This window comes from Rhinolophus ferrumequinum, chromosome 15, assembly GCF_004115265.2.
Source record: "Rhinolophus ferrumequinum isolate MPI-CBG mRhiFer1 chromosome 15, mRhiFer1_v1.p, whole genome shotgun sequence".
Taxonomy (NCBI): Eukaryota; Metazoa; Chordata; class Mammalia; order Chiroptera; family Rhinolophidae; genus Rhinolophus; species Rhinolophus ferrumequinum.
Genome location: NC_046298.1, coordinates 28012922 through 28038599, shown reverse-complemented (window position 1 = coordinate 28038599; position 25678 = coordinate 28012922). Strand labels below are relative to the sequence as shown.

Here is a 25678-nt window from a genome sequence, read left to right as displayed (position 1 = left end):
GTGAAACTTTCATTTTCTACTTTGTACATTTCTATGTTTTGTGTTAGTTACAATGAAATGTATTGCTTTTGTAATACATTATAATTTTAAAAACTGAGCTTTTAAATTGAAGGAATTCTAATATCTAATTAGGGTCTTTTCTTCTTTATCACAAAACAGCATTACTAGTTCTCCTTTTATACCTTACAGGGATTCAAAAAGAGAACCTTCATTTCTTTCTTTAAGTTGTTCACTTTTGTCACAAAAATCCCTACCCTGGCTTGTCCATGCCTTCTGCTTTCTGGGCCAGGAATTTCCAACGGTGGCAAGAACATAGACAAGGGCTCAGAGCCAGCGTCAGAATTAAGAATTCATTCTCCATCAACCTACGCCATCTGGTGAGTGTACAGGGCTGAATGCACCTGCCATTGATTTTTCAGGCATACTCACGGCAAACAGGTAGTAATCTAGGAGAACAAGTTTTTGTTTGTTTCTATTTTAAAGCTGTAATAGGAAAAAAAATCTCCAAAAGGCAAATGCATTTTGATGTCTGCAAAACTTACTACAAATAATAAATAACAATAGCTACAAACACATAATTCTCATTATAAGAAAAATAATTGGTTTTTTGTGGGGGTTTTTTTGGTTTCTGGGGTTTTTTTTGTAATGGGGGTACTCATATTCTTAGAGTTGGGAAGAGGGATACACAACAGCAAGAGCCACTAATTTGGCTTGATTCAATCAAGTCCCAGCAGCCTCCTTTTTAACTACTGGCTTTGACTTCTATAACCTTTTTTTTTTCTCCTTTTTTTTATGAGTAAGAACTTGTCATAGGTAAAGAGAAGACTGTTTTGTCTCCCCAATCCTCTGATTTAAGACCTTTCTTTTGTTCCTTATTATTAGTAAACACACAATTTCCCCTTAGGGAAAATAAACATCCATCTTAGCTGTGGCTTGACTTCCACAATCACATTCCCCAATAATTCATTTCCACATTCTTTTACTTTCTGAGACCCTCACCCATCCCTCACAAATGTCATCCAGGTTTAGACATGGTGGCTCCATTTGCAAATACTGGTCATTTTTAAAACTTTTTTAATCTTCATTATCCCCATAGTAACTGGCTTTAGAAATTTCTACAGAAAGTCAAAAGATACAGATCTTTTAACTGAAAAGAACATTTTGAATAAAATTAGTACAGGAAAATCAGCTGGTTTCATACCCACACCCTTGGCCTTTCACTTATTTTTGTAAAATAAAAATTATTTTTAAAATGTCAACTCAGCTAGATAGAATTGGTTAGGTATTCTGGTGCTTATAAGTTATTAAAGGACGTGTACAATTTTTAAAAGATGCAGTCTCACCCATTTTAAAGAGCAGTTTTTCACTTATTCACTCAATAAGTGGTTATTGAGTATGTAAAGAACTGCTGGAAAAAAAAAAAAAGAACTGCTGGAAGCTTTCAAAGATTGAGGCAACCATAAAACTCAGAACTACTCTCCTGCACCTGCAATCATGCTAGGTAAACATTAAAAAGTAGTGCATAATTCAACATTAAAAGTATAAAACAGCCCTGTAGGCATTCAGGGGGAAAAAAGGAAATCATCATTTTCAGTTAATGTGAGAGGAAGGTGAAATTTGAATTGGGTTCTGAGAGATAGGCAGGATTTGAAAGTTGAAAGAAGCAAAAACATTATTCCAGGCATCATTCTAAAATTAGAAGGCAGCATGAATATTTTCACATGGAGCAAATATTTGGACTGTTTGGAGGCGTAGTGAGTAAATCAGTTAGGCTAGAGATTAAATTGAGGCATATAAGAGAGAGCTAAAAAGCTAGAAGGCAGGTGTAGAAAGCCTTGATGGTCAAGCTGGATTTTCTCTCATAGGTAATAGGATTAACTAGTTAAAATAGGAAATTAGTCTAAAAGAAATCAGGAAGAGTAATCTAAAAGAATGATTGAGTTGGCTTGAGGTTCTGACTTCCTCCCTGCCTTGTTTTATTTTTCCGTCCTCTATTTTCCTACTCCACTTTCAGCCAGAGTGATCTTAAGGATGACACATTTCTAATCGTGCAATTTTTAAATGTCATTCTCCTACTTAACTCAATTCAATAGCTTCACAGCAACTTTCAAAATCCTACCAACTTGACATATGGCCTTTAAGATCTGGCCCTAGCTTGCTCTCCAAACTTGTCACTTACACAATAGGTGCCATTCAAACCCTTTTCCATCTGACTGAAACTCTCCTTCACTCCTCCTGCCTCTTTCCCTTTTTCATCTGATATATTCTTAACTCATCCTGAGGTGTCAGTGTAGATGTCACTTCCTCAAGAAAGTCTCTCCAATCTTCTCAAATCCAGATTAGGTTCCCTGTCATAACTCATCTCTGTGACAGTATTTAGGACCTGTATCCATACTCTCAAGGAAGGGGTAGTTTCCCCAGCACCTACCAAAGGCCAGGAACATCAGAGATGCTCCAAAATATTTGTGAAAGAATGAAAAAGGCAGGAGTCAGGGAAAAAACAGGAGTCTATAGCAATCAGAAAGTAGTAAGATTTAGCCATTAAATTCAGGGATAGGTTCATGGCAATGGAAAAGAAAGGATGAATGGAGTACAACAAAAAGAAAGCTAAATGGAAGGTTCACAAATCTAAATTCTGAGTTGACACAATTTTGTATATATAACTAGGAGATTCACCCAGCTCAGTAGTTTTCTAATCCTGGCTGACCATCAGAATCACCCAAAAATCAAGAATAATTTTTGGTTTTGACATATTTAATTCTCCCATTGTCATAACCACTAACTGAAGTTTAGTAATTATTTACCTGCGTGTCCTGTAAGGCCACTTCTTGCATTAATGCTCTAATTTAGCCAAGATAGCCACAAAAAATTGATAGGACTTGGTAAGTAGCTGAATGTAAGAGCGGAAGGGCTATATTACACTCGATTTTTAGGCTAATTGACCTCGAGTCACAATTTACATATAAACAGGCAGCCAATAAATACTTGCTTATTAAATGAAATAGGGAAGCAGGAAGAGGGAGCACATTTTATGAGAAAGAGTAGATTTGATGTTGGCTATTAGTTTCTCAACTGACACTCTACCAATTATTTGTCCTTCAGGGCTGTGCTCTTCTTTCCTGCCTTAAGTATATATTTGTCCTTGCCGTTGCTGTTTTTGCTATTTTAAGGATTATCTCTTCTTTGGGTTATGGCACCCAATTTCTCTTTAAAAAGCTTTCCCTTCTCCATTTTATATATTAATACATGGACTATAAATCAGGTCTTGCCCTCTCTTAGCTAAGACTCAATGAGACTCTCTCGTAGACTTTGAAAACTTGAGTATCCTAAGAGCAAAAAAATCAGCTGGTGCTCATCATTCTTTCAGTGGCACTAAATTCTTGCTTACTAGATCCCTGGACCACTTTGGTTTCCATCCCGTTAACTAGGCCTTGCTCTCAGGCCTTTTCATTACTTCTATGAACTACCCAGTATCCTTCTAAGAAACCCCCATTTTATCTTGATAATAGCTAATAAGCTATTATCAATGTCGGGCACTTGCCAAACAACAAAATAACAGAAGCTAACACAGAAAGGAAAGAAGGAAGGGGAGAGAGGAAGAGAAGAAGGGGGAAATGCAAGCCATATATGTAATTTTAAATTTTCTAGCAGCCGCTTTAAAAAGGAAACCGCTGACATTACTTTTAATGATAGGTTTTATTTGAACCACTGTGTCAAAACTATTATTACAACATGTAATCAATATGAAAAAATACTAAGATATTTTACTTTTTTCTCTCCAAGTCTTTGAAATGTGGTATTTTAACACTTACAGCCCATCTCAATTCAAATGCTAAATTTTCAAAAGTTAAAGTAAAATGCAGTCCTTCCAAGACCATAAAATGTGTATAACAGGAAAATATTTTATACTGCTAGTTTTTAAATTTAACTAAAATATTCAGTTCCTGAGTCACATTAGCCACATTTTAACTGTTTGGTAGCTACATATGAGTACACCTACTGTACTAGGCTGAATAGCCTTACATATAATTGGCTACAAGAGTGAAGAGACTCGGGACCTTTTCTTGATGGATGTAGTAGTTGGAAGGAATTGGGAAGTTTTCATACTTCCCAGAAATTCCATTATGAAAGGATTCAGAATTGTGAGAATATGTATAGAAATTTCTCTTCCCCAAAATGATGTTTCCTTGGCTGTGTAACTAAAACAGGTTAACACATTATTGTGAGACCCAGACTCTATTCTACAATTTAGTAGCATAGAGAGATCAGTTACCTTCCCTATCAGAGAGTTTAATTCAAAGTTAAAATTACATTATCACATACTCTTAAATCAGTTCATTCATTACATTTTGATGGGTATCAAGAGATTTTGAAGATTAGTTTTAATTATAAATATTTTCACTGTCAAATAAAAATGTAGAAATTTGAATGACAGGTTGGAGAATCTGAACATTATCCCTCAGCTAACAGTTATTGTACATATTGGAGTAGGAGAGTGACATAATGAAGTCAATGTTTCAGGAAAACAAATCAAAATCCAGTGTGCAAGAGGTCCATAGGGAAGGTGTGGAGTTTCTAGCATCCTTAGCTAGTGTACATATACTCTTATTTCTGTCAGGAATTATTATCCTTTTACACTGAGAAGATATGTGCTCATCCTTCAAGGTCTAGTTCAAAGTCAGCTGTTTCTTGGATGCAGATGGCAGTGACTTCTTCACCTCTGATCCCACAGAACTTCTTTCAAAATCCTGAAGAGAAGTCAAATTCAGAGACAGACAGTAGAATAGTGGTTGCCGGGGGAAGAGGGAATGGGGAATTATTGTTTAATAGGTACAGAGTTTCCATTTTACAAGACGAAAAGTGTTCTGTGGATGAATGGGAATGATGGTAGCACCAAATTGAATGACTAGAGGGCCTTTCCCCAGCCTAACTCCTTCCCTTTCAGCTCTCAACTTAAATGTCACACCTTTAAAGGCCTTCCCTTTTCCAAGCCAGAATGGTTTGCATACCTTTGCTACACCCTCTCATGAACCCTGCACTTTTCTATAGGACTCTTATTACAATTGTAATCTATAGCTAATTATATGGTGTAATTAGTTTGCTAGGGCTTCCATAACAAAATAGTACAGACAGGATGGCTTAAACAACCAAACTTTACTTTCTCACAGTTCTGGAGGCTGGAAGTTCAAGATCAAGGTGTAGGGAGGTTAGGTTTCTCCTGAGGCCTCTCTCCTTGGCTTTCAGATGGGCACCTTCTCCCTGTGTCCTCACATGGCCTCTCTTCTGTGCGTGTGCATTCCTGGGGTCTTCCTGTGTGTCCAAATTTCCTTTTCTTAAAAGGACACCAGTCAGATTGGGTTAGAACCTACCCTAAAGGTTTCGTTTTAACTTATCACCTCTTTAAAGGTCCTATTTCCAAATGCAGTCATGTTCTGAGACAAAATCCAGATGAATTTTGGAGGGAGACAATTCAACCCATAACAGGTAACTAGCTCTATTGTTCCCACTTGGTCAACTCTATGACGACTCGCATCCGCATTTAAGGACCTTTGCAGTTGCTAGTCCCTCTTTTTAGAACATGCTTCATACAGCAGGTTTTTCTTAACTTTCAGGCCTTAGCACGATGGTCTTGTAAGAACCATCTCAGACCATCTTATCTAAAGTAACCCCCAAAGTCACTGTCACCTCCTCATTTTCTTTCTTCCATGGCACTCACCAGAATGTCAGCCCCAGGCAAAGGAGGTCATGTGTTTTTCTGAACTACTGTAGCACAGAGTTTAGCCCAGTGTCTCACACAGTGTGGTGAATGAATGAGTTTTGATAACCACTTACCAAACTGTAATTTTATTTAATCCAGTGAGAAAACCTTCCGAGGCAGGGCTACCTTTTCATGAAGCTTTCCGAATCTCCCCTCGTAACACTTACTTGCTGTGAGAACTCTGGCAAGTCCCTTAACCTCTCTGGGCCTCCGATTCCCTAAATATATGATGACAGTAACACCTTTTCAGGGTTCTTCCGAGGATTAAATAATACCCGTATGGTACCCAGCACAAGAATTTGGCATGTAGCGCATGTTATCAGCTGAGATGCCATTAGGCTGGGTGTTTCCCAAAGTGTGGCACCTGTGAAAGGTGTGCAAAATGTTTAGCGGTACAGAGCACTGAAGCTATCATCTTTTCAACGATTTAATTGGAAATAAGGTTGTGTTCTCGCCCTCATGTATCTTTGATTATCTCTTGCTATTCTTCCTATTTAACAGAAAGATCATTTCGGTTCAAAGACGCACACAACAGTTAACAGGTGAATTTAACATGGTTTTCCATTGTATTGCTGAAGCCAGAGCGCCAGGGCTTACACCCACCTCCCTCAGTCTGACTTCGAACTAGCGAAGGACCCTCCCTCTACCTCAGTTTCCTCAACTGCAACACGGGGATAAGAACAGTACCACCCTACAGGGTTATCGTGAACATAAAATGAACTATTACACGTCATGTGATGCAGAACATAGCCCGCCATCCGTGTTAGAAACACGTGAAAGAAAAGGATGGGGAGGCAACCGACTCAAAGGTCTCACGAGGACAACTGAGTCAACGACGCGCGACAGGACTGAGTCCGTAAGCGGGGTGGGACTCGCCACTGCCAGGCCCTGGGTCGCTCTGCCCCGTGCGGAGCCTGAGGGGCCGGGTTGAAGCCCTCAGGGGAAGGCAGCCGACAGCTCGCAGCGACCAGAGCTCCGCCCTCCTCCGGCTTCAGCCTCTCTGGGGTCTCCCTCCCGGCGTTAAGATTCTCTGCCCCCGTGGCGGGCGGTCGCGCCCTTACCCTGAGCTTCTAGGAGATGCATGCGCTCCCTGAGGCGACACGCGAAGAGCCCCTGACGCCTTCGCCCACGAGAAGCAGGGGCGGGGCCACAAGGCACGGAGACGCGCTCTACGTAAAATGACGCCGCTGCGTACGCAGCAGCGCGCGTGCGCAGTGGGGCTCCTGGAGGAGCGCGGGGCCTAGCGGAAGCCAGCATGGCAGCGGAGCGCAAGACCAAGTTGTCCAAGAACCTGCTGCGCATGAAGGTACAGGGACACTGGGGAGCCATGCCGGGAGGGTAAGGCCACCTGATTCTCCCGGCCTGGCCGAGGCCGAGGCACTGGGCGTGCGGGGGCGCCAGAGAAGCGCCGGAGGGCATCCACCTCTCGCGCTCATTCATTCCCTTAGCGTCTGCTCTGCGTTAGGCACTGGGAACCGGATTAGAAATCCGGCGTATTCTCTCTTAAAGCCGGCGGGTGGGAGACGCAGACACGTAAGCGAGCAGTTAGGATACAGCGTACTACGTGCGGTGACGCTGGAAGCGCCCGCACCTCGGGGAACTTAACGTGGGCTTCTGCGGGAAGTGGTCCTAGAGACTGAAGGGTAGGTGGGAGGGTGGGGAACCTAACAACATAAACTGCGGGAAGAGCGAGTTCAGAAGTTTGAGAGGCAAAAACCAAAAACCCATGGTGATTTTTAAGAACTAAAGATAATTCATTATGTCCTGAAGGCAAGTAGCAAGAAATGGGCCTGGAAATGTAGGCGGGTCATTAACATGCAGGAAATTTTAGGCCAGATTAAGGAGTTGTTTTCTTTACCTTGTGAGTGTTGGGAAGCTATGGAGCACAGGTAGCAGTTATCAGCTGTGCCTCTTACTTTTCAAGGTTACATTAACTGTCCTGTGAAGAATACGTTGGTGAAAGAAAGACTCGACAGGACAAAATTGCAGTCAAAAAGACCATCTAGAAGTTTAGATGATTTGAGTGAGGGGCACAGTGGCATTGCAATGGAATTATAACAGTTCAGGTGAAAGTGAGTTATGTCACCCAACGTTAAGCAAAATTGATTTTTATATTTCAGATTGGATCAATTTAACCAAATGTCAAAATGGCGGAAAAAGACAAGGATAGATAAAATAAATACAGGAATTAAAATAGGAAAAACAACCAATCCTTAAAACTTAAATAATAATAGCAAACATTTACAGTTCTTGCTGTGTGCCAGACACAGTTCTAAATGTTTTGCATGTATCAACTCAAGAAATCCATATACGGTGTTTCCCCGAAAATAAGACCTAACCAGACAATCAGCTCTGATGCACCTTTTGGAGCAAAAATTAATATAAGACCCGGTCTTATTTTACTATAATGTAAGACCGGGTCATATAATATAATATAATTAATATAATATAATATATACTGGGTCTAATATAGTATAAGAGCGGGTCTAATATGATATAAAATATAATATAATACCGTGTCTAATATAATAGAATTCCGGGTCTTACATTAATTTTTGCTCCAAAAGACGCATTAGAGCTGATTGTCCAGCTAGGTCTTATTTTCAGGGAAACACGGTGATAACTCTTGAGGTGAGTGCAGTTATTATCCTTCTCTAATAGTCATAGCAACTGAAACAGGGAAGTAATTTGCCCAAAGTTACTGCTTATAAGAAGTGTAAACAAGACTCAGACTCAGGCAGTTGGTACCAGAGCCCCTTGCTCTTAACTACTTCTGGTCGCTGAATACTTATAGATGTAAACTGTTAAATGTCGTGTTTAGAGAATTGTGGAATTTCCAAGAAGAGGAAGCAAGGCATAAATAATGTTTTGAAAGATTGGACAGTAAATATTGGATGGGCAAAATCTGAGTGGAGTTGAGCTAAGGTGTAACTAGGAATGGATAGGGTGAGGGTAGCGGGTAAATCATAGCATAATTTAGTTTCCAAAGTACTTCTTTCATGCATATTAGCAAACTTTGAATCTTTACTGAACAGTTTTCTTGTGGCTTATGGTATGTAATCATGTAGATTTCAAAGAAGTGAAGTGGATTGACAAAGCAGACCCTGAAAAGATTTTAGCAGTTGTTTTAGCTCTTGGATAAGTCAAATGAGGCCGTACTGGGTGATTAGGGCTCAGATCAAAGAGCCCTGACTTTGGAAGTAGGAATGAAGAAATTGACTAAAATTATTCACCTCTAACGCGAGTGGTTCAGAGAGACTCGACTACACATTGGAAGCAAAGGAGAGGGAAAAAAATACCCAGGTTCTCTATTTGGGTTAACAACTTCGGGCATTGATAAGAAAGAACTTATTGAAAGGCTAGCACGAGACACTATATATACAGACAGAGTGGAATGTTTTATGAGAAGGAATGAAGCAGCTGCCTGATGTTGCAGTATACAGTATAGCGCTTCAGCCAGAGCTAAGTATAGAGCAAGAAGGAGAGGGTGGAGGATTTAATCTTGACTCAGTTGTTTTCCAGTGTACTTGAAGTCCTCTGACTTGGGTCAGCTGTTGGGCTGGAGGTTGATCCTGATGGGAAGTAAAAAGTGAAGAATGTCAGTGGAATGTCTGTCGGTATGATGGAATTGTTGTAGTGAGGGTGCTTATTTGTGATTTTAGTTCTTTTGGACTCTTAAGACATTTTTCTGTTAAGAGACAGATAAATACTTGAGGCTTGTGGGCCAGTCTCAGTTGCAACCACTCAACTCTGCCATTGTACCTCAGAACCAAATGCGCGTGGCTTTGTTCCAATAAAAGTTTATTTACAACAGAAGTCAACCCTAAGGGCTGCAGTTTGTGATACCTGCTGAAGGTCCTCAGTTGTGAGTACAGCTAAATCACTAGTTTTAAAGTGTGTTCTTAGATGCTGTGGAGTCAGAAGAATTGAATTTCTGTCTGAGTCTGGAGTTGCTTTATTCCATAGTAACTGGGTGTTCTATCCTTTCCATATGCTTAGAAATGTGTGTGTGTGTGTGTGTGTGTGTGTTTCTGTACATACTTGTATGTATATGGTTATTTTGTGTACCATAAAGAATGTCTACTTGACTTAAAAATAGGAGGAAAAAAGGGCAGTTGGCAAGATTGGTGAGTTTTACTACCAAGAACATGAGTGATGAAATGAGACATCGGGACTTAAAGAGAACCATCCAGAAAGGAAATCTGGAAAAATAAGACAAGTCTACAGTCGGTTACATTCAGAGAAGCTTTAGTGAACTCTTTTCTGTGTACCAGGTGCAGCCTAAGTACCAGTAATGCAAGATGAGCAAGAGACATGGTCTACGTTCAGAACCTCAGTCTGTTGGGAGACACGGAAGAAGCATAATGAACGATAAGGCACTGTTTATAATAAGGCTCTTGTAGAAGCAAGGAAGGCTTACCAAAGGACACATGCCCTGGGCCTTCACCAGAGAATATTTTCTCAGGCAGAAAATGGAACAGAAATGTTGAGTAACAGAGGCAGAAGGACTGGCTATGCTTTCCATAAACTGCCAGTGCTTTCCTGTGATAAGGATGTAGGTACAGAAGTAAAAGAATGAGGACAGGTGAACAAACAGTGCAAAGCCAGGAAATTGACAGTGGTACAATCCACAGAGCTTACTCACATTTCACCATTTTACATATACTCCTTCATGTGTGTGCATTTGTGAGTGTGTGATACTTCCATACAATTTATTGTGTGTAGATTCATCTACCACCACATTCAAGATAGAGAACTGTTCAGCACCACAGGTTCCCTCAAGCTACCCCTGTGTAGCCACACGCACACCCTTGTGTTATCCCTAACCCCTGGCAACTACTAATCTGTTCTCCATTTTTGTAATTTTGTTATTTCGAGGATGTTATATAAACAGAATCATACAACATGTAAGCTTTGAGATTGATTGGCCTTTTTCACTCAGCGTAATTCCCTCGAGATCCATCTAAGTTGTCGAGGATATGAGTAGTTCCTTCCTTTTTGTTGCTGAATAGTATTCCATGCTGTGGATCTACCACAATTTATTTTAACCATTCACCCTGTTGAAGAGTATTTTTTTTTTCCTCCTTCCTACGCCTCCCCCCTCCCTCCCCGCACCCCATTCTGGTTCAAGCCGTTGTTTCTCAGTCTAGTTGTGTAGGACACAGCTCCTCGTCCCATGCTGGTATTATGAGCCTTGTGCTCCCGGCCGCTGAGGCAGTCATTCGGCCCCATCCGCCACTCACAGCAGCTCACGGCAGCCCAGCCCCAGGGAGAGCTGTTGTTCACAGTCTTAGCTGTAGAGGGCGCAGCTCACTGGCCCACGTGGGAATCGAACCCGCAACCTCAGCACATGGCGATCCAACCACCTGAGCCACCGGGCCTGCCCCTGAAGAGTACTTTTGTTTCCTTTTTGGGGTTACTACAAATACAGCTGCTGTGAATATCTGTATGAGTTTTTAAATAGACGTAAGTTTTCATTCGTATGAGATAAATGCCCGAGAGGACAATTGCTGGGTCATATTGTAAGTTCATGTAAGAAACTGTGGAGCTGTTTTCCACAGAGGAGACCCAGCTTCCCCACATCTGCATCAGAACTTGTTATTCCTTTATTTTATTTGTGAGCATTTTTCAAGTTTCGTCATTTCAGTAGTCATTGGTAAAGCCATTATGTCTAAAAATGATGGTGGTTTTGGAAGAGTTAGAATGGAGGGAAAAGTAATATGGAGCCTGGATAAGGGAAAGAAATGAGGATAAAGGGAAACCAGTGGAATCCTAGACTTCACTGCTGGGTGTTTTCTGAATTTCTTTTTTCCCACATTGATACTTTATGATTTTGCTGTGATTGACATCTGGGTGTGTTCGCCTGTCCCTGGAAATAGGGCTATTTGTGCTAGGGAAAGACTAGGAGTAGGACTACTATTTTCTTTACTGGCATACTTTGAGTTGAGCTTCTACAAATTTTAAAATAAAGCATTTCAGAGGCTATAAGTGCTGAGCAAGCTTACAGATCTAGCCTTACTTCAGTCTACATTCATAGAGCCCTTACTGCACAGCATTCGTTATGCTGGTACTGATGAAGGAGACTCCACACATAGTCCCCGTCCGGAAGTCTCCCGAAGAGACAGATGCTCAAGAAATTAAAATGTGGTGTATTGGTTTGAGGGTGCCATGGGAAGCTTCTAGGAGAGAGATGCTGGTTTTACCTGTATTGGGGACAACTTCACAAAGGTGGAGTAGCTTTGCCTATATCAGTTACCTGGCAGAAGAGAGTGAGAAGGGCGTTCCAGACCAAGATCAGCAGGTGCAAAGACCAGTGGGCTCCGTGGGTCAGCGAGAGATTCCGAAAATACTGAGCCTCTCATCCTTTTACTGCCCCTCACTTCCTTTCTCCACCTACCTCGCCTGATCTGTGGATCAATCTTTTGTCTTAGTCCTTCCTCGCTTGCCATTATGTACAACTGGCCACACGTAGTGTAATACTTATGGAATACAGTTGTTTTTGGTGCCTGTTTTATTAAATCCAAAAAATCTAAAATACGGTAAAGGTCTTTTTGAAGTCTTCTAAAGGAAGTATACATGTTGCTTTTGTTTCCGCTCTGGCAAGCTCCCAGCCAGCCTAGTGTGACCTTGTCAAGGGCAGAGTTAAGCTGCTCGATCACCCTCCCCCCACCTTCACTCATGAGATGGGATTCCTGGAGAAACGAGAAGCAAGTGGAAGGATAAAATTATTCGAGTTTTCTTTAGCTCCTAAGTTGGGAAAATTAGTTGCTGACACTGATTTTGTTTGTTTTGACAGTTCATGCAAAGGGGACTGGACTCGGAAACCAAGAAACAACTAGAAGAGGAAGAAAAGAAAATCATTAGTGAAGAGCACTGGTACTTGGATTTGCCAGAGCTTAAGGAGAAGGAGTAGGTTGATTAGAAATTCTTTTGCTGACACTTCGGGCGTTACAGAGGGAAATCCCTGTAAATGGGACTCATTCCAGTGTCCTGAAGCCCATGAAATAGCATCTGTTCGGTTTCTTGAGTTAGTCTTCCCACTAGATTTCTTAAAATTATTAAACCTATAAGAGGTCTGCTTGGATTTATATATTTTTACTGGCCGTCGGCCATCATTTATATGTTCTTTTTTTTACATTGAATAAAGGAATCTAGCCCATATGTCTCTTGTAACAGCTGGGGACCTTTATGCAAATCTGTAATGTACTCTCTATATTAAGTTCCAAAGATTAGGTGTGTACTTCAGGCCTCTAACAGTTTTTGTTGTTGTTGTTGTTTTTGTTTGTTTGTTTTTCAACAGAGGTCTTTATTAGGCTGAGCTTCTCAAAGGCAGGTCAAGAGCGTTTTGTTTGTGTCTTTTTTTTAAATGTTTACTATTAATGCCAATCATCTTAGCTAACATTTGTTGCATCTATAGTGTGTGCTAGGAACTGGTCTAAGCACTATACGTCTTAATTACTTAATCCTCATAGCAAACTTGAGAGCTAGCTACTATATTTCATCCATTTTATAGTTGAGGAAACGGAAGCTTAAGAGAATAGCTTGCTCAGTCACCCAACTCATTGTTGCTAAGGCTGGGGTAATGCACTAGATCATTTCTCTTCTGCCTTTAAGCTTGGTTGGTACTTGGTTGGTACTTTAAGCTTGGTTGGTACCTAGGATAATTTTGAATAAAGAAGTGGTGGATTCACATCATCCATTAATTTATCTAAATTCTTCTGGAAGCTACGTGTCATTTCTCCTTGATGCTTTTCTTACCATAGTAAGCTCTGTGGTCTGGTAGTTTTACTTAAACTTTGTCAAATGACTGAATGCTGCTTATTATCTTCAGGCACATTTATGTTTTTCCTTTTTGTTTTTAACATGTTACATTCCCTTGTTCACTTGACTAACGTCTGGATCTTTTTGGGAAGGTTAGATACCCTTCTCTAAAGATAGAAATGTGTCGTACCAGCAGGGACGGAAAGAAGGTGCTTTGTTTTCTGGGCTTGCTTCTCTTTGTACTTGCTTTTCTTTACTGCTTCTCTGAGGATGGAAGATATTCGTGAGGAAGGGGAAGATAATGCCAGAGATGGTTTGGATTTGGGAGCAGGGAGTGTAGAAAGGGGCCATTACTGGTAAGGAGCTGTAATTTAATTTTATGCCTTGACTAAGCTAGCACAAAGAATCCCAGAGACCTGGTTACTTTTATTGCTAGGCAGGACGATTTCTATCTTGTTTTCAGTGTTCCCCTACCCCAATACAGCACATTATCCCCAGACAATGACATTTAGATTCCTTTCCTAGGAGGTAAATGTCTCAGTTCTTTTGGGCTACTATAACAAAATACCACAGCCTGGGTAGCTTATACACAACAGAAATTTCTCTCGGTTTTAGAGGCTGGAAGTCTAAGATCAGGAGAATATGCCTGAATTTATATTCCCTCAGGGTGAGACAGTCCTGCAGGAAGTGTGGTGCTGGCTGAGCTAGATAGGGCCCATGAGAGAGGACCCTACAGAGCAGTAGTTCTCAAAATTTGGGGCTCAAGGACCATTTACATTTTTAAAAATTACTTAGAAACCATAAAGAGTTTTTCTTTGTGTCATGTCAATATTTACTATGTAAGAAATCAAAACAAATTTTTTTAAATACTCAAGTAAGAAACAACTGCACTACTTAGCATAAATAACTCGTTTTGCATGAAAAATAACTTCCAAGACAAAAAAATACTAGGGAGAATAGTGGCATTGATTTACATTTTTGCAAATCTCTTTAATGTCTGGTTTACTAGAAGACAGCTGGATTCTTTTAACTCCTGCATTCAGCCTGTTGTAGCATGTTATTTTTGGTTGACGTATATAAAGTCCACCCTCACCCAGGTGATATAGTTAAAAGAGAGGGGTGAAAACAATGAACTTTTCATAATCATTGGTCTAACATTTTGAATAGATCTTTTGTTCATGCATAATTTCATAACATCATGTATTTCTCATTTGGAATATATTAGTTTAATGAAGTATATAGATTTTTCAAATAACTCATTTCATTGTACAATATCAAAAATCACATTCATTAATATCACCATGGGCTTCATCAGAAAAGCCTTTAAGTATTGGGAAGCTGTCAAGCCCAAAGTGACACATACAAGCTATTCAAAATTCTAATTTTTGCTTGGAAAGTTGAATTTTGTTATTGGGAACAAGTATTGTCAGTTGTTTCGCTTGAGGTGACAAGTTTACTTTATTCATTTTCAAGAAAAATGTAGCTAGTTTAACTTACAACTTGATCACACAAGTGCATTTTCTCAAAACAAGTCATCATACCTCAGCCGTCACAAGTACCTTATTATATATACTTCCTATTTTGTGTAGAGAATATTTTATGAAGTATAATCAAGGGCTGGAGATTAGTAACAAATTGTTACTGCTTAATCAAGCACATAATTATTGGCTTTTTTTTTTAACTATGAAAGTCAACAGTGAACAATGCAATGACTGCTAGTACAATCTGGTATTACTACATTAATCACTAAGATGTGATTTTACCCATAATCGCTTTTGCACTCACTGTACAAATGTCAACATAGTGAAAAAGACAATGTCTTAGTGTTACCGTGAAAGTAATTTTGACCTTCTACCATTATTCGCTTCTCTCACACCTTTCCAGTCATAGAGGCCTCCTTTAGTCTAGAAATTCTGTCTCTCAGGCCACTTGCATTCCTACATTCCCCCCTCAGGGCCTTTACTTTCAACTAGTCTCTCAGGTGTTCTTCCCCTATGTATGGGGAATATATCTTGTTCCTCGCTGTCTTCTAGACTTTGGTCAAATGTCACCCCATCCAAGAGGGCTGCCTAGACCACACTTCATAAAGCAAACAAAGACAAATTCTTTAGATAAAAAGAATTTGTATGAATTGGATAGAATTCTGTTTGCATGTCTCTTGGTGAAAGGTTGAAATTGCTGGATCATCAGGTTGGTGTATTTTTAACTTTAGGAGACGCTTTCAGACCAGTTTCCAAAGTAATTGTACCATTTTACACTTTCACTAAGGAAATACAAGAATTCTGGTTCTCCTACACCCTTCCAATATTTGGTGTTAATCTTTTTTCTTTTACCTATTCTCCTTACGGTTCTTAATTTGAATTTTCCTGGTGACTAATTTCCTGGTTACAAAATGCTTATGTGTTTATTAGCCATTTCCATATCTACCTTTGTGAAGTTCCTATTCAAATCTTTGGTCCATTTTTTCAAAATGATGTGGTTTTGTCTTTTTTTCTAACAGTCCGTATCACATATTTTCCCACTCCTCTATACATCTGTCATCTGTTTTATTTTTGATATATTTCACAGTAAGTAGCAGGTGTCAGTACATTTTTATCCCTTAACTAGAGTTCGATGTTTATATAGGATTTTTATTTTCTTTTTAAAGTAGAGCTTACATACTTCTATACAGATAGAAGTTCTTTATATTCTAAATACAAATCCTTTGCCAGATGCATGTATCATGAATACTTTCTCCCAGTCTGTGACTTGCCTGTTTATTTTCTGGGTTTTTTTGATGAGCAGTTATTAACTTTTTTCCTTTTATAAAGTTAGTTCTTTCTAGATCCTGTTTAGTGAATCTTTGGCTGTACCACGGTTGCAAATATATTTTCTGTGTTTTTGTCTAGAATTTTTGTTATATTAGCTTTTATATTTTTATATGAGATCTGTCTCTAATTTTTTGTGTATGGTATAAGGTAGGAATCAAGGTTCATTTTTTTCTGTAGATAGCCAGTGGTCCCAGTACCATTTATTGAAAATACTTCCTTTGACTCATGCATTGTTTTGATGCTCTGGTCAAAAATCGAAAGTCTAATTCTGGACTTTATTCTGTTGCATTAATGTATTCCTCTATCCTGTTGGCTTGATGACGATTGTAGTGAGTCTTGAAATCAGGTAGTGTAAGTTTTCCAATTTTATTCTTTTTCAGAATTGTTTTGCTAGCATACATCCTTTGCTTTCCCATATAAATATTAGAACCAGATTGTTAATTTCTCCCTACCATCCCCTTACCCCCCAAAAAAGTAGGACTTTAATTGGCATTGCACTGAATCTGTAGGTCATTTGGAAAGAATTGATCTCTTAACAAAAATGTGCCTTCCAATCCTTAAACACAATATATCCATTTATTTAGCTGTTATTTAATTTCTTTCAGCAGTGGTTTATAGTTTTTGGTGTAGAGATTCTATGTATATGTACCATTAAATACAGCTCTACATATTTCACGTTTTTAAATCCTATTGTGGCCCTTTTCCCCAAAATTACTTGTTGTTGTGTACGTAGAAATTGATAGTTATATGTTGACTTTGTATTCTGTAACTGTGCTAAATTAACTCACTGACTCTAGTAGTTTTTTGTTTGTTTGTTTAGTAGTTTTTTTGTTTTGTTTCTGAAGATTCCTTAAGGTTATCTACATATGTAACCATGTCACCTACAAAAAAAAGTTACACATTTTACTTTGTTTTCTTTCTTTATTTCATTGGCTAGGACCTCCACGGGAGCGATGAGAATGAACAGCCTCATATTGTTTCTGATCCTAGGGGAAAGCATAAACTTACACTATTTAGTATGAAATGCTGTGTGTTTTCACAGATGCCCTTTGTCGGCATGAGAAAGTTTCCTTTCTCTTTCTAGTTTCTTGAGGAATTTCATGAATGATGTTGAGTTTTGTGAAGTCATTTTTGATGAGATAATCATATAATTTTTCTTATTTCCTCTGTTAATGTGGAAATTATATTGATTTTTGAATGTCAAAACAACCTTACATTTCTGAGGCAAACCTGTTGGTATTTATTTGTAACATAATTTATTTTAATTTACTAATATTTTAATAGTGATTTTTGCATCAATGTTCATAGAGGATATTGGACTATATAGACTTCTTTAGTATATCTAGAACTATTCTGATTTCTTAATTCAGACATTGCTTTTTTTTTCCTGTTCTAAAACTTCTGTTTGGTAATTTTTCATAGTTCCCATTTTTCAATTCATGTTCCTATTTGTGTCTTCCTTACATTCATATTTTTCTTTAAATCCTTGAACAGATTTATAATCGCTATTTTAAAGTTCTTTTCTACTGATTCGATCATCTTTCTTTTTGACTTGTTTTCCTTCTGTTAATGGGTCACATTTTTCTGCTTCCTTACATGTCAATTTTTAATTGTGTGTTACATATTGTGTTATATTGCTGAGCATCTGGATTTTGATGTTTTCCTTAATAAAGGGTTGAAATTTGTTCCATTAGGCAGTTAATTTACATGCCAATCAGCTTGAGCCCTGTTTTTGTTAGAGCAGCTTTTATAGCCTTTATTATAGAGCTAGATTAGTCGCGCTCTTAAGATGTGACCTTTCTGTTCATTGTCACAGGGTATTCAGCTTGGTCTCTCCACTCTGGGTAGACACAAGTCAAATATTTCCCTCCTCTGGGCAAGGTCTCGTCTTTGTGCAACATACAATTCCAGGGTAAATTTTCTTTCTCAGGTGTGGTGCACTGGAAAGTGGTCCCCAGATAATATCCAGGCCTTCATCTCTGGAATCTATGTTACCTTATATGCCAAAATTGACTTTGCCAGTATGATTAACGTAAGGATCTTTAGATGGGGAGATTATTCTGGATTATCTGAGTGGGTCCTGAATGTAATTACATATATCCTTATAAAGGAAGACAAAGAGAGATTTCATGCACACAGGGAAGGCAGAGTGACCATGGAGGGCAAAGACTAGAGTGATGCAATCACTATCCAGGGAATGCTGGCTGTCAGAAGCTGGAGGCAGGGAATGAATTCTCTCCTGGAGCCACTAGAGGGAGTGCAGCCCTGCCAACATCTGATTTTGGTCCAGTGAAAATGGATTTCAGACTTCCAGAATTATAAGAGCATAGATTTCTGTTGCTTTAACCCACCAATTTCGTGTTAATTTGTTACATCAGCCCTAGGAAACTAATGTACCAGTTAATTCTTCTCCTCCTTGAAATCGTTATTTTTCCCTTGGCACTGTGGACTTACCCAGCTCATGTACAACCTACTGCCATGTTTCCCTGAAAATAAGACCTAATTGGAACATAAGCCCTGGCATAATTTTTCTGGATGCTGGTAATATAAAATAAGCCCTAATGCGGCTTTTGGAGCAAAAATTAATATAAGACCCAGTCTTATTTTAGGGGAAATATGGTAGGGCTTATTTTATATTACAAGCATCCTGAAAAATCATGCTAAGGCTTATTTTCCGGTTAGGTCTTATTTTTGGGGAAATACGGTATTCAGCCAGGGATTCAAAGGGACCTCATAATCATTTCTGGAATTCCTTTGTGCATCTCCCTTTCTCTGGTATCTTGACCCCTATATTTTAGCCACCTCTGTAGCCCCAAACATCGATGTGTCCCTTCAGTTCAGTGAGACTGGGCTCTGTTTGAACTCTCGCCCCCTGCTTCACAGTCTACAAATTGCATCCAGTCAGAAGGCGGGCAGTCATGGGGCTCACTTCGTTTGGTTTTCTTCTCTCAGGAATCACAGCCCTATGCTTTGATTTGTTCACTGTTTCTTATTTTGTTCCATTCTCTAATTGGTTGCAGTAGGAGGGGTAGTTTGGTACCAGTTACTCCCTTATGGCCAGGAGTGGATTAATCAGCTTCTTTTTTATTCATAATATAAGTGTTTTATTTATTATCTGGCACCACTCTGTGGAATGTAACCTTCATGAGAGCACAGGACCTCTTATTCACGGCTATCTCCCCAGCTTCTAGAACTGCCTGGCATGCAGTGCGGTTTAATAAGTGTTTGCTGAGTGAGTAAATGAATGAGTGACTCTTGACAAGAAGCAGGGCCTGCTTTCCACCAAGAAGCCATAAAGGCCAGGGATTTGCTTTCCTCGCATGCTTTATGTTTGATAGCAGGACTATAGTCAGGTGTGCTTACCTGGGATTGGGGTCATGAACTGGTAACTCAGAGGAGAATCCCTTTTGGAGACCGAAGCATTGTTTCCTGCACACTGTTTCCAGGGCTAGAGTGGTCTGCCTAATGCCCTCGGTGGTGTCCAGTATTTGTCCCTCTTAGTAGCAGCAGCAGCGTCATTTTTACTAGCGTAGTTTTATATTTTATAGCCTGATAGTACTTTTGGGTCGACCACCTCTCCACCCTTATTTCTGCCCATTTTCCAGTTCTATTCATCCAGCTTTCCGAGTGATTCTGTGAGATACCCAGTAGACTTACAATGAATTCCTTCTCTGCTTGAGTCATCCAAGGTCAGTCGTCGTTCATAGCCAAGGGTTCCGACTAAGAAACTCTATTAAAGCTGCCCAGGACTCTGACTTCTGGGTATTTAATAAGAACTTGGTGGGGGACATAAACGTCAAGGAAACTACTTCAAATTTGGAAAATTCAGGCTTATTATAAATACTTTAGGTATCTACATTGTATAGGCATTTATGTAAATTAAACGTAGTATTTACAAGAGGCTGTGCCTACAGACTGCAGCTTTTGTCTCCTAGTACCTTTGCTGGCCAAATTAGTCACTTTTCATTTCTAAGCCTCGGTGAGAAATCTTACTGTATTTTTACTTGATTCTACTGAGAACTGTAAGATCGATTTTTCATTTGAAATCTTGACTTATATTTGCTCTGCTTTGTTACAAGTAGAATGCTATTAATACAGGTTCATTTTTCCCACTCAGGAGTTTCATAATAGAAGAGCAGAGTTTCTTGTTATGCGAAGATCTTCTCTATGGAAGAATGTCATTCAGAGGATTTAATCCTGAGGTTGAGGTATTAAATATAATGGCTTCAAATTTTTAAATTTTCCAATTGAATTCTTTCTGCTGCTAATTGGGTTTAGGTTTTCCCCCCACCAGGTACCATTTCTCCTCATTGTATAGAAAATAACAAGCCTTGAAATATTGCCATAGCTATTTAAGGAAATCGCAGGCATTGCAGTCTAGTGTTATGGTAGAATTGAGTGGATAGTTTAACGTAGCAGTATCCGCCCCTGACAGTGCCATTGTAAGTGTTCGAATTTTAGCTCGGGTCTTTTACAGGAATGGCAGGATTTTATTCACATGACGATGCTATTATGAAAAATTATTTCCTGGCATTTATAAATATACCTTTTCTAATGGAAAAATGTTACTTAAAAATTTAGTAGTTTGACTTTTTAATGGATAGGTTTTAATCCAACCTTATAAATAGGTTTTTAAATGAATTCTTTGGGTAGTTTGTTTGAAAAGTAAACGTTCACCTTATAACTGAGCTATTTGTTTGAATTTTCCTGCCTCAAGTTTATAAAGAAGCACAGGACTTCATTTAACAAATATTAGAATTCTGGCTGTGTATTAAAAGCCATCCAATCAGGTATGTGACCAACCAACTGGATTTTTGTGATATAAAGCATTAGTTGTATAGCTAACACGTAAAAGCCAGGGTTTCTTAGCCCTGGGTACTATTGACATGGAGCCAGATCATTCTTTGTGGTGGGTGCTGTCCTGTGCATTGTAGGACATCTAGCAGCATCCCTGGCCTCTGTCCTCTGCCCACTAGATGCTAGTTACATGCGCGCGCCTACACGTACATACACACACCAGTTGTGACAACTAAAAATGTCTCTGGACATTGCCAAAGGTCGTCTGTAAGCAGAATCTCCTTGGTTGCAAACTATTTCTGTAAGGATGCCTGTGCAGGCCCACAGCAAACCAAGATAATTGCCACCGTTTACTTAAAGGTATCAGTTGGTTTCCTTTTTTTCCCCTTTTTGATTTGATAATTAAGGTGTTCGATTTACTTTATACAACATCGACACCAGAAGTGTTTATTTTTAATGTATGCTCTCCTTGTTTTGGCCTGCATAAAGCTTTAGATTGGGAAGAGAGAGAACAGTGGGGCAAAGGAGAAAAAAGTGAAGATAGTGGTGTGTGATGGCCAGAGCCTGGGGCAGTGGGTAGACACGTACTCCAAAGTGTGTCTGTGACATGGGAAAAGAAGTTGATATGGCCCTCAGTATTTGATGTGAGAGGTCACTGGAAAATGATTTAAATTACTGGCACTCTGTACCACTGAGTACATTCTCCCTGGGGAACTATTTGGCTTGCAGATCTGAGCTGTTGTAAAATGTCAGAAAAGTTCAGTATGCCTGGGTATGAAAAAAAATGATACCTACTTGAGAGTACTTATAAGCAGGATGTATTTAGAACACATTTAATATTGTATATATTTCTAGTGACACCTGGCATAAAGTTTATTTGTTCAGTAAATACGTATTCTGTGCCTGTGGCGCACCAGCCCTCTTGAGGCACTGGAAATGCAGTAGGGAACCCAAGTGTATACCCTCACAGAGCTTGTATTCCTGAAATAATTGTATTTTCGCTCCTTTAAATGTATAGCCTTTGATATAAATAAAGTATTATACTTTTTTTTTTTTTTAATAAATCTGCCAGAGGGTAACTGTCAAGAAAAGATTAATGTGAGAAAAAAAGTTGGAGGAGAAACCCATGGCACATGGATATCATGTTGGGATGCATTATCCACCCTTGTGTTTGGGGGTGAGACAGGTCCTCCCCATTGTTCCAGGGCCAGCCTTCCAGTTCTTCTATCCAGAAGATACTTGGTTCCCCCAGCACCACCACCACCAAAAAATTGCATTGAAAATTACTCTTGACTATAGTTCGTCTTCCATTTGACTCAAAGATTGGAAGTTCGGAGGAAATCTGAAAGTTTACTTTTTCTTTCCCCCACTCACTAGAGTGTGTAGCAGTGTGCCTGCTTTACATGTAAATAACTAATAAGATTTATTACCTTAAATACAGTTTGAATTCATTAACAGGAGGTCTAATCTAGTAGGGCTTTGTCTTAGTATTTGTTTAATTCAGAGCTGACTTATGTTAGCACATTGTGGAATTAAGTGTTACAGAGAATCCCTTATAAATTTTGACTAGTCCTGTAAATTCTGTGACTTCTGTTTCTCTACCTTCAAGTACATTTGACACCAGTTCCTTTCACAAGCCTTTTCCAGCCCTGACAGCCAGTGTTGGTGTATTTTCCAGAAATTAATGCTTCAGATGAATGCTAAGAACAAAGCAGAGGAAGTTGAAGATGAAACAGTGGAGCTTGACGTGTCAGATGAAGAAATGGCTAGAAGGTACCCATTACCTTGGAACAGCTTTGTCATCTGGGCCCAGCATGCATGGGCCTTCACGTGTGCTCTCTTACCCCGTGGTCTACCCAGCAGGAAGATGGCCATTTCTGCTTTCTCTACCATGGCCTGGGGGACCTCCATACTGTCATAGGCTAGCAGTTGAGGGCTCATTTCTAGTGCTGCTTCCAATACATATTTCGAATATACATCTTAGTTTACTTAGGATAATCCAAAAATAAAAAGAGTGGAGAGTTTAATCATTCTTAGAGAAGCTCATAAACCAGACAGTTTATTTTAATTATAGTTTTGATTCTTCTCACTCTTTGTTGCATATTTGGTGATATTCTTTTTTTTTTTTTTTAATTTTTTTTATTGGGGAATTTTGGGGGACAGTGTGTTTCTCCAGGGCCCATCAGCTCCAAGTCGTTGTCCTTCAGTCTAGTTGTGGAGGGCGCAGCTCAGCTCCAAGTCCAGTGACCATTTTCATCTTTAGTTGGAGGGGGCACAGCCCACCATCCCATGTGGGAATTGAACCGGCAACCTTGTTGTTGAGAGCTCATGCTCCAACCAACTGAGCAATCCGACTGCCCCTCCGGAAGCTCAGCAGCAGCTCATTGTCTTCAATCTAGTTGTGGAAGGCGCAGCTCACTGGCCCATGTGGGAATCAAACCGGCAACCCTGTTGTTCAGAGTTCACGCTCTAACCAACTGAGCCATCTAGCCATCCCATGTTGCACATTTGGTGATATTCTTGATAAGACTTAATTCCTACCTTTTTTATTTGAAATCAAACGTGTACTATCTGTCATCTTAACAGATATGAGACCTTGGTGGGGACAATTGGAAAAAAGTTTGCCAAGAAAAGAGACCGTGCCAATTATGAAGAAGATGAAAATGGAGACATAAAACCAATGAAAGCAATGAAGATGTTCTTAAAGCCCCAAGATTAAAATAGATGATGCCCTGAGATACGGCTCAGGGGTGCCTTCCTTGTGGGAGTTAACGTATTTTGGAACTCATTCCAATGGTTTTGCTATAGTTGTTAATACTGTAATGTTTATTTGTAATGTTTATTGTAAAGAAATGTATAATTCTGGTAACATGCTGTTTTTGAAACAGATGTGCGATGGATGTTATACATCCTTTGCTTAGTGGTGTATAAAATTCATCAAGAGTGGATTTTCAGTCCTTGATCTTCAAATGTACATAGGTACATAGTTTCTTCCTAAAGATTTTTTTGACCTCAGATTGTTTTTTAAATATATCTCTCTATTGACTGAACTTGAATTGACTCATAAGTTAAAACCAGTATTTAAATTGTCCTTGAGTATACAATTTATTAATCACGTCAAACCAATTTGCACATACATTTTGGAGTCAAATATTGTGACAGTTTATTATGTGTAAATTCATAAAGAACAAACATACCTCTACAGTCTGAAATATTTGCATGCTTCTAGGTCATTGTCAGTTTGTGGATTTCTTTTTTTTTTTTTTTTTGTATAAAGCCTTAACAAAAAAACAATTATTATTCTGTAATAAACATGTTTTCATATACTTTTTCTATTCTCTTATATTTTCAAATAATAATTTTAGTCTAGTTCCGTATTTTTCCAAATAGTAAGAAAACAGCCGCTAATTTAGAATATGATGATATGTATGTATGTGTGTGTCTCTGTTTGGAGATATATACCTAGAACTTCTAAAAAAATACTGATTTCATTTCACTTTGTTCCTAGCAACTAAATGAGGTGTGTGTCTCCTCTCTCTCTCTGAATCTCCTTAGATTTTGATTGTTCTGTGACCTCAACTCTGGTAAGTTACTGAAAGTTGTGAATTTGAAGTTCCTCTGGCTCTTTTTGATTGTGGAGGTGAAAGCAATGCACCTTCCAGCTCTCTACGTCCTGGAGCAGAAGCCAGAAGGTTTCCCCAATGCTTTGCCAGCACCACAATCCAGGAATTTATGGCATGTCTTATTCATCCTCATGATATTCTGCACAGCATTACTTAATGTAGATACCATTTTGCAGTAAAAGAAATGGGGCAGTGGGCTCTGGAATTCACTGGTCTTAGCCCATACCCCATCACAGGAGCAGCAGGCATCACAGAATGGTGGAATGGTCTACTTAAGACTCAGTTATGGCCCTAAGTGGACTACAACACTCCATCTTACAAAATGTAATGTATTGAATCCATGACCACTCAATGGGGCTGTTGCTCTCCTCATAGTCAGAATGTGTGGTCTGGAATCAAGCAGAGGTGGAGAGTGGCTCCCCTCACTGTCACACCCACCAACGCATTCACAGATGTTTTGCTTCCTATCCCTCAGTTTTGAGCTCTGGAGATCTGGGTTACCCAAGGAGGAGTGCTCCCACCAGGGAACACAGCCGTGGTTCCATTAATAAAGAAATTGCAACAACCTGGTAATTTTATCACTAAACAGGCAAAGGAGTTTGCTCTCCTGGCCCATGCCATGTGATCTTGGGAACAAAGGGGCATTGTGTCGTTCCTACACAATGGGTAATGGGGAAAGATGTGGAACCCACGGGCATCTTTTAGCACTTCTGTGTCCAGTGACAAACTAATGGAAAACTACAACCACCTCAAAAAGGCAGGAAGATGTAGACCCTTTAGGCAATGAAGTTTTAGGTCACCCTACAAGGTATGAAGCCTGAGCGTATGAGATCCCGTCTGAGAGAAGAGGAAACATGGAACATAAAGAGGAAGAATGAAGCTTCTTAATTACATCCTTGTGATCAATTATAGAAACAAGTGAGCAGTTA

General features: G+C 39.4%; 1 protein-coding gene across 1 annotated transcript; it reads left to right on the top strand.

Annotated features, from left to right (window-relative positions):
• The first annotated feature begins 6928 nt into the window (after positions 1–6928).
• MPHOSPH6 (M-phase phosphoprotein 6) lies at positions 6929–24391 on the top strand. The gene is made up of 5 exons (XM_033129478.1): positions 6929–7064; positions 12555–12667; positions 20447–20537; positions 22805–22899; positions 23713–24391. The coding sequence occupies exons 1-5, from the start codon at positions 7014–7016 to the stop codon at positions 23843–23845; spliced, it is 483 nt and encodes a 160-aa protein (XP_032985369.1). The 5' UTR covers positions 6929–7013; the 3' UTR covers positions 23846–24391.
• The last annotated feature ends 1287 nt before the right edge of the window (positions 24392–25678 follow it).

Coding starts and splice junctions, on each gene's coding strand:
- MPHOSPH6 (XM_033129478.1), top strand. CDS start 7,014: ATGGCAGCGGAGCGCAAGACCAAGTTGTCCAAGAACCTGCTGCGCATG. Junction 20,538..22,804: donor GATTTAATCCTGAGGTTGAG/GTATTAAATATA, acceptor TGTATTTTCCAG/AAATTAATGCTTCAGATGAA. Junction 22,900..23,712: donor GATGAAGAAATGGCTAGAAG/GTACCCATTACC, acceptor TCATCTTAACAG/ATATGAGACCTTGGTGGGGA.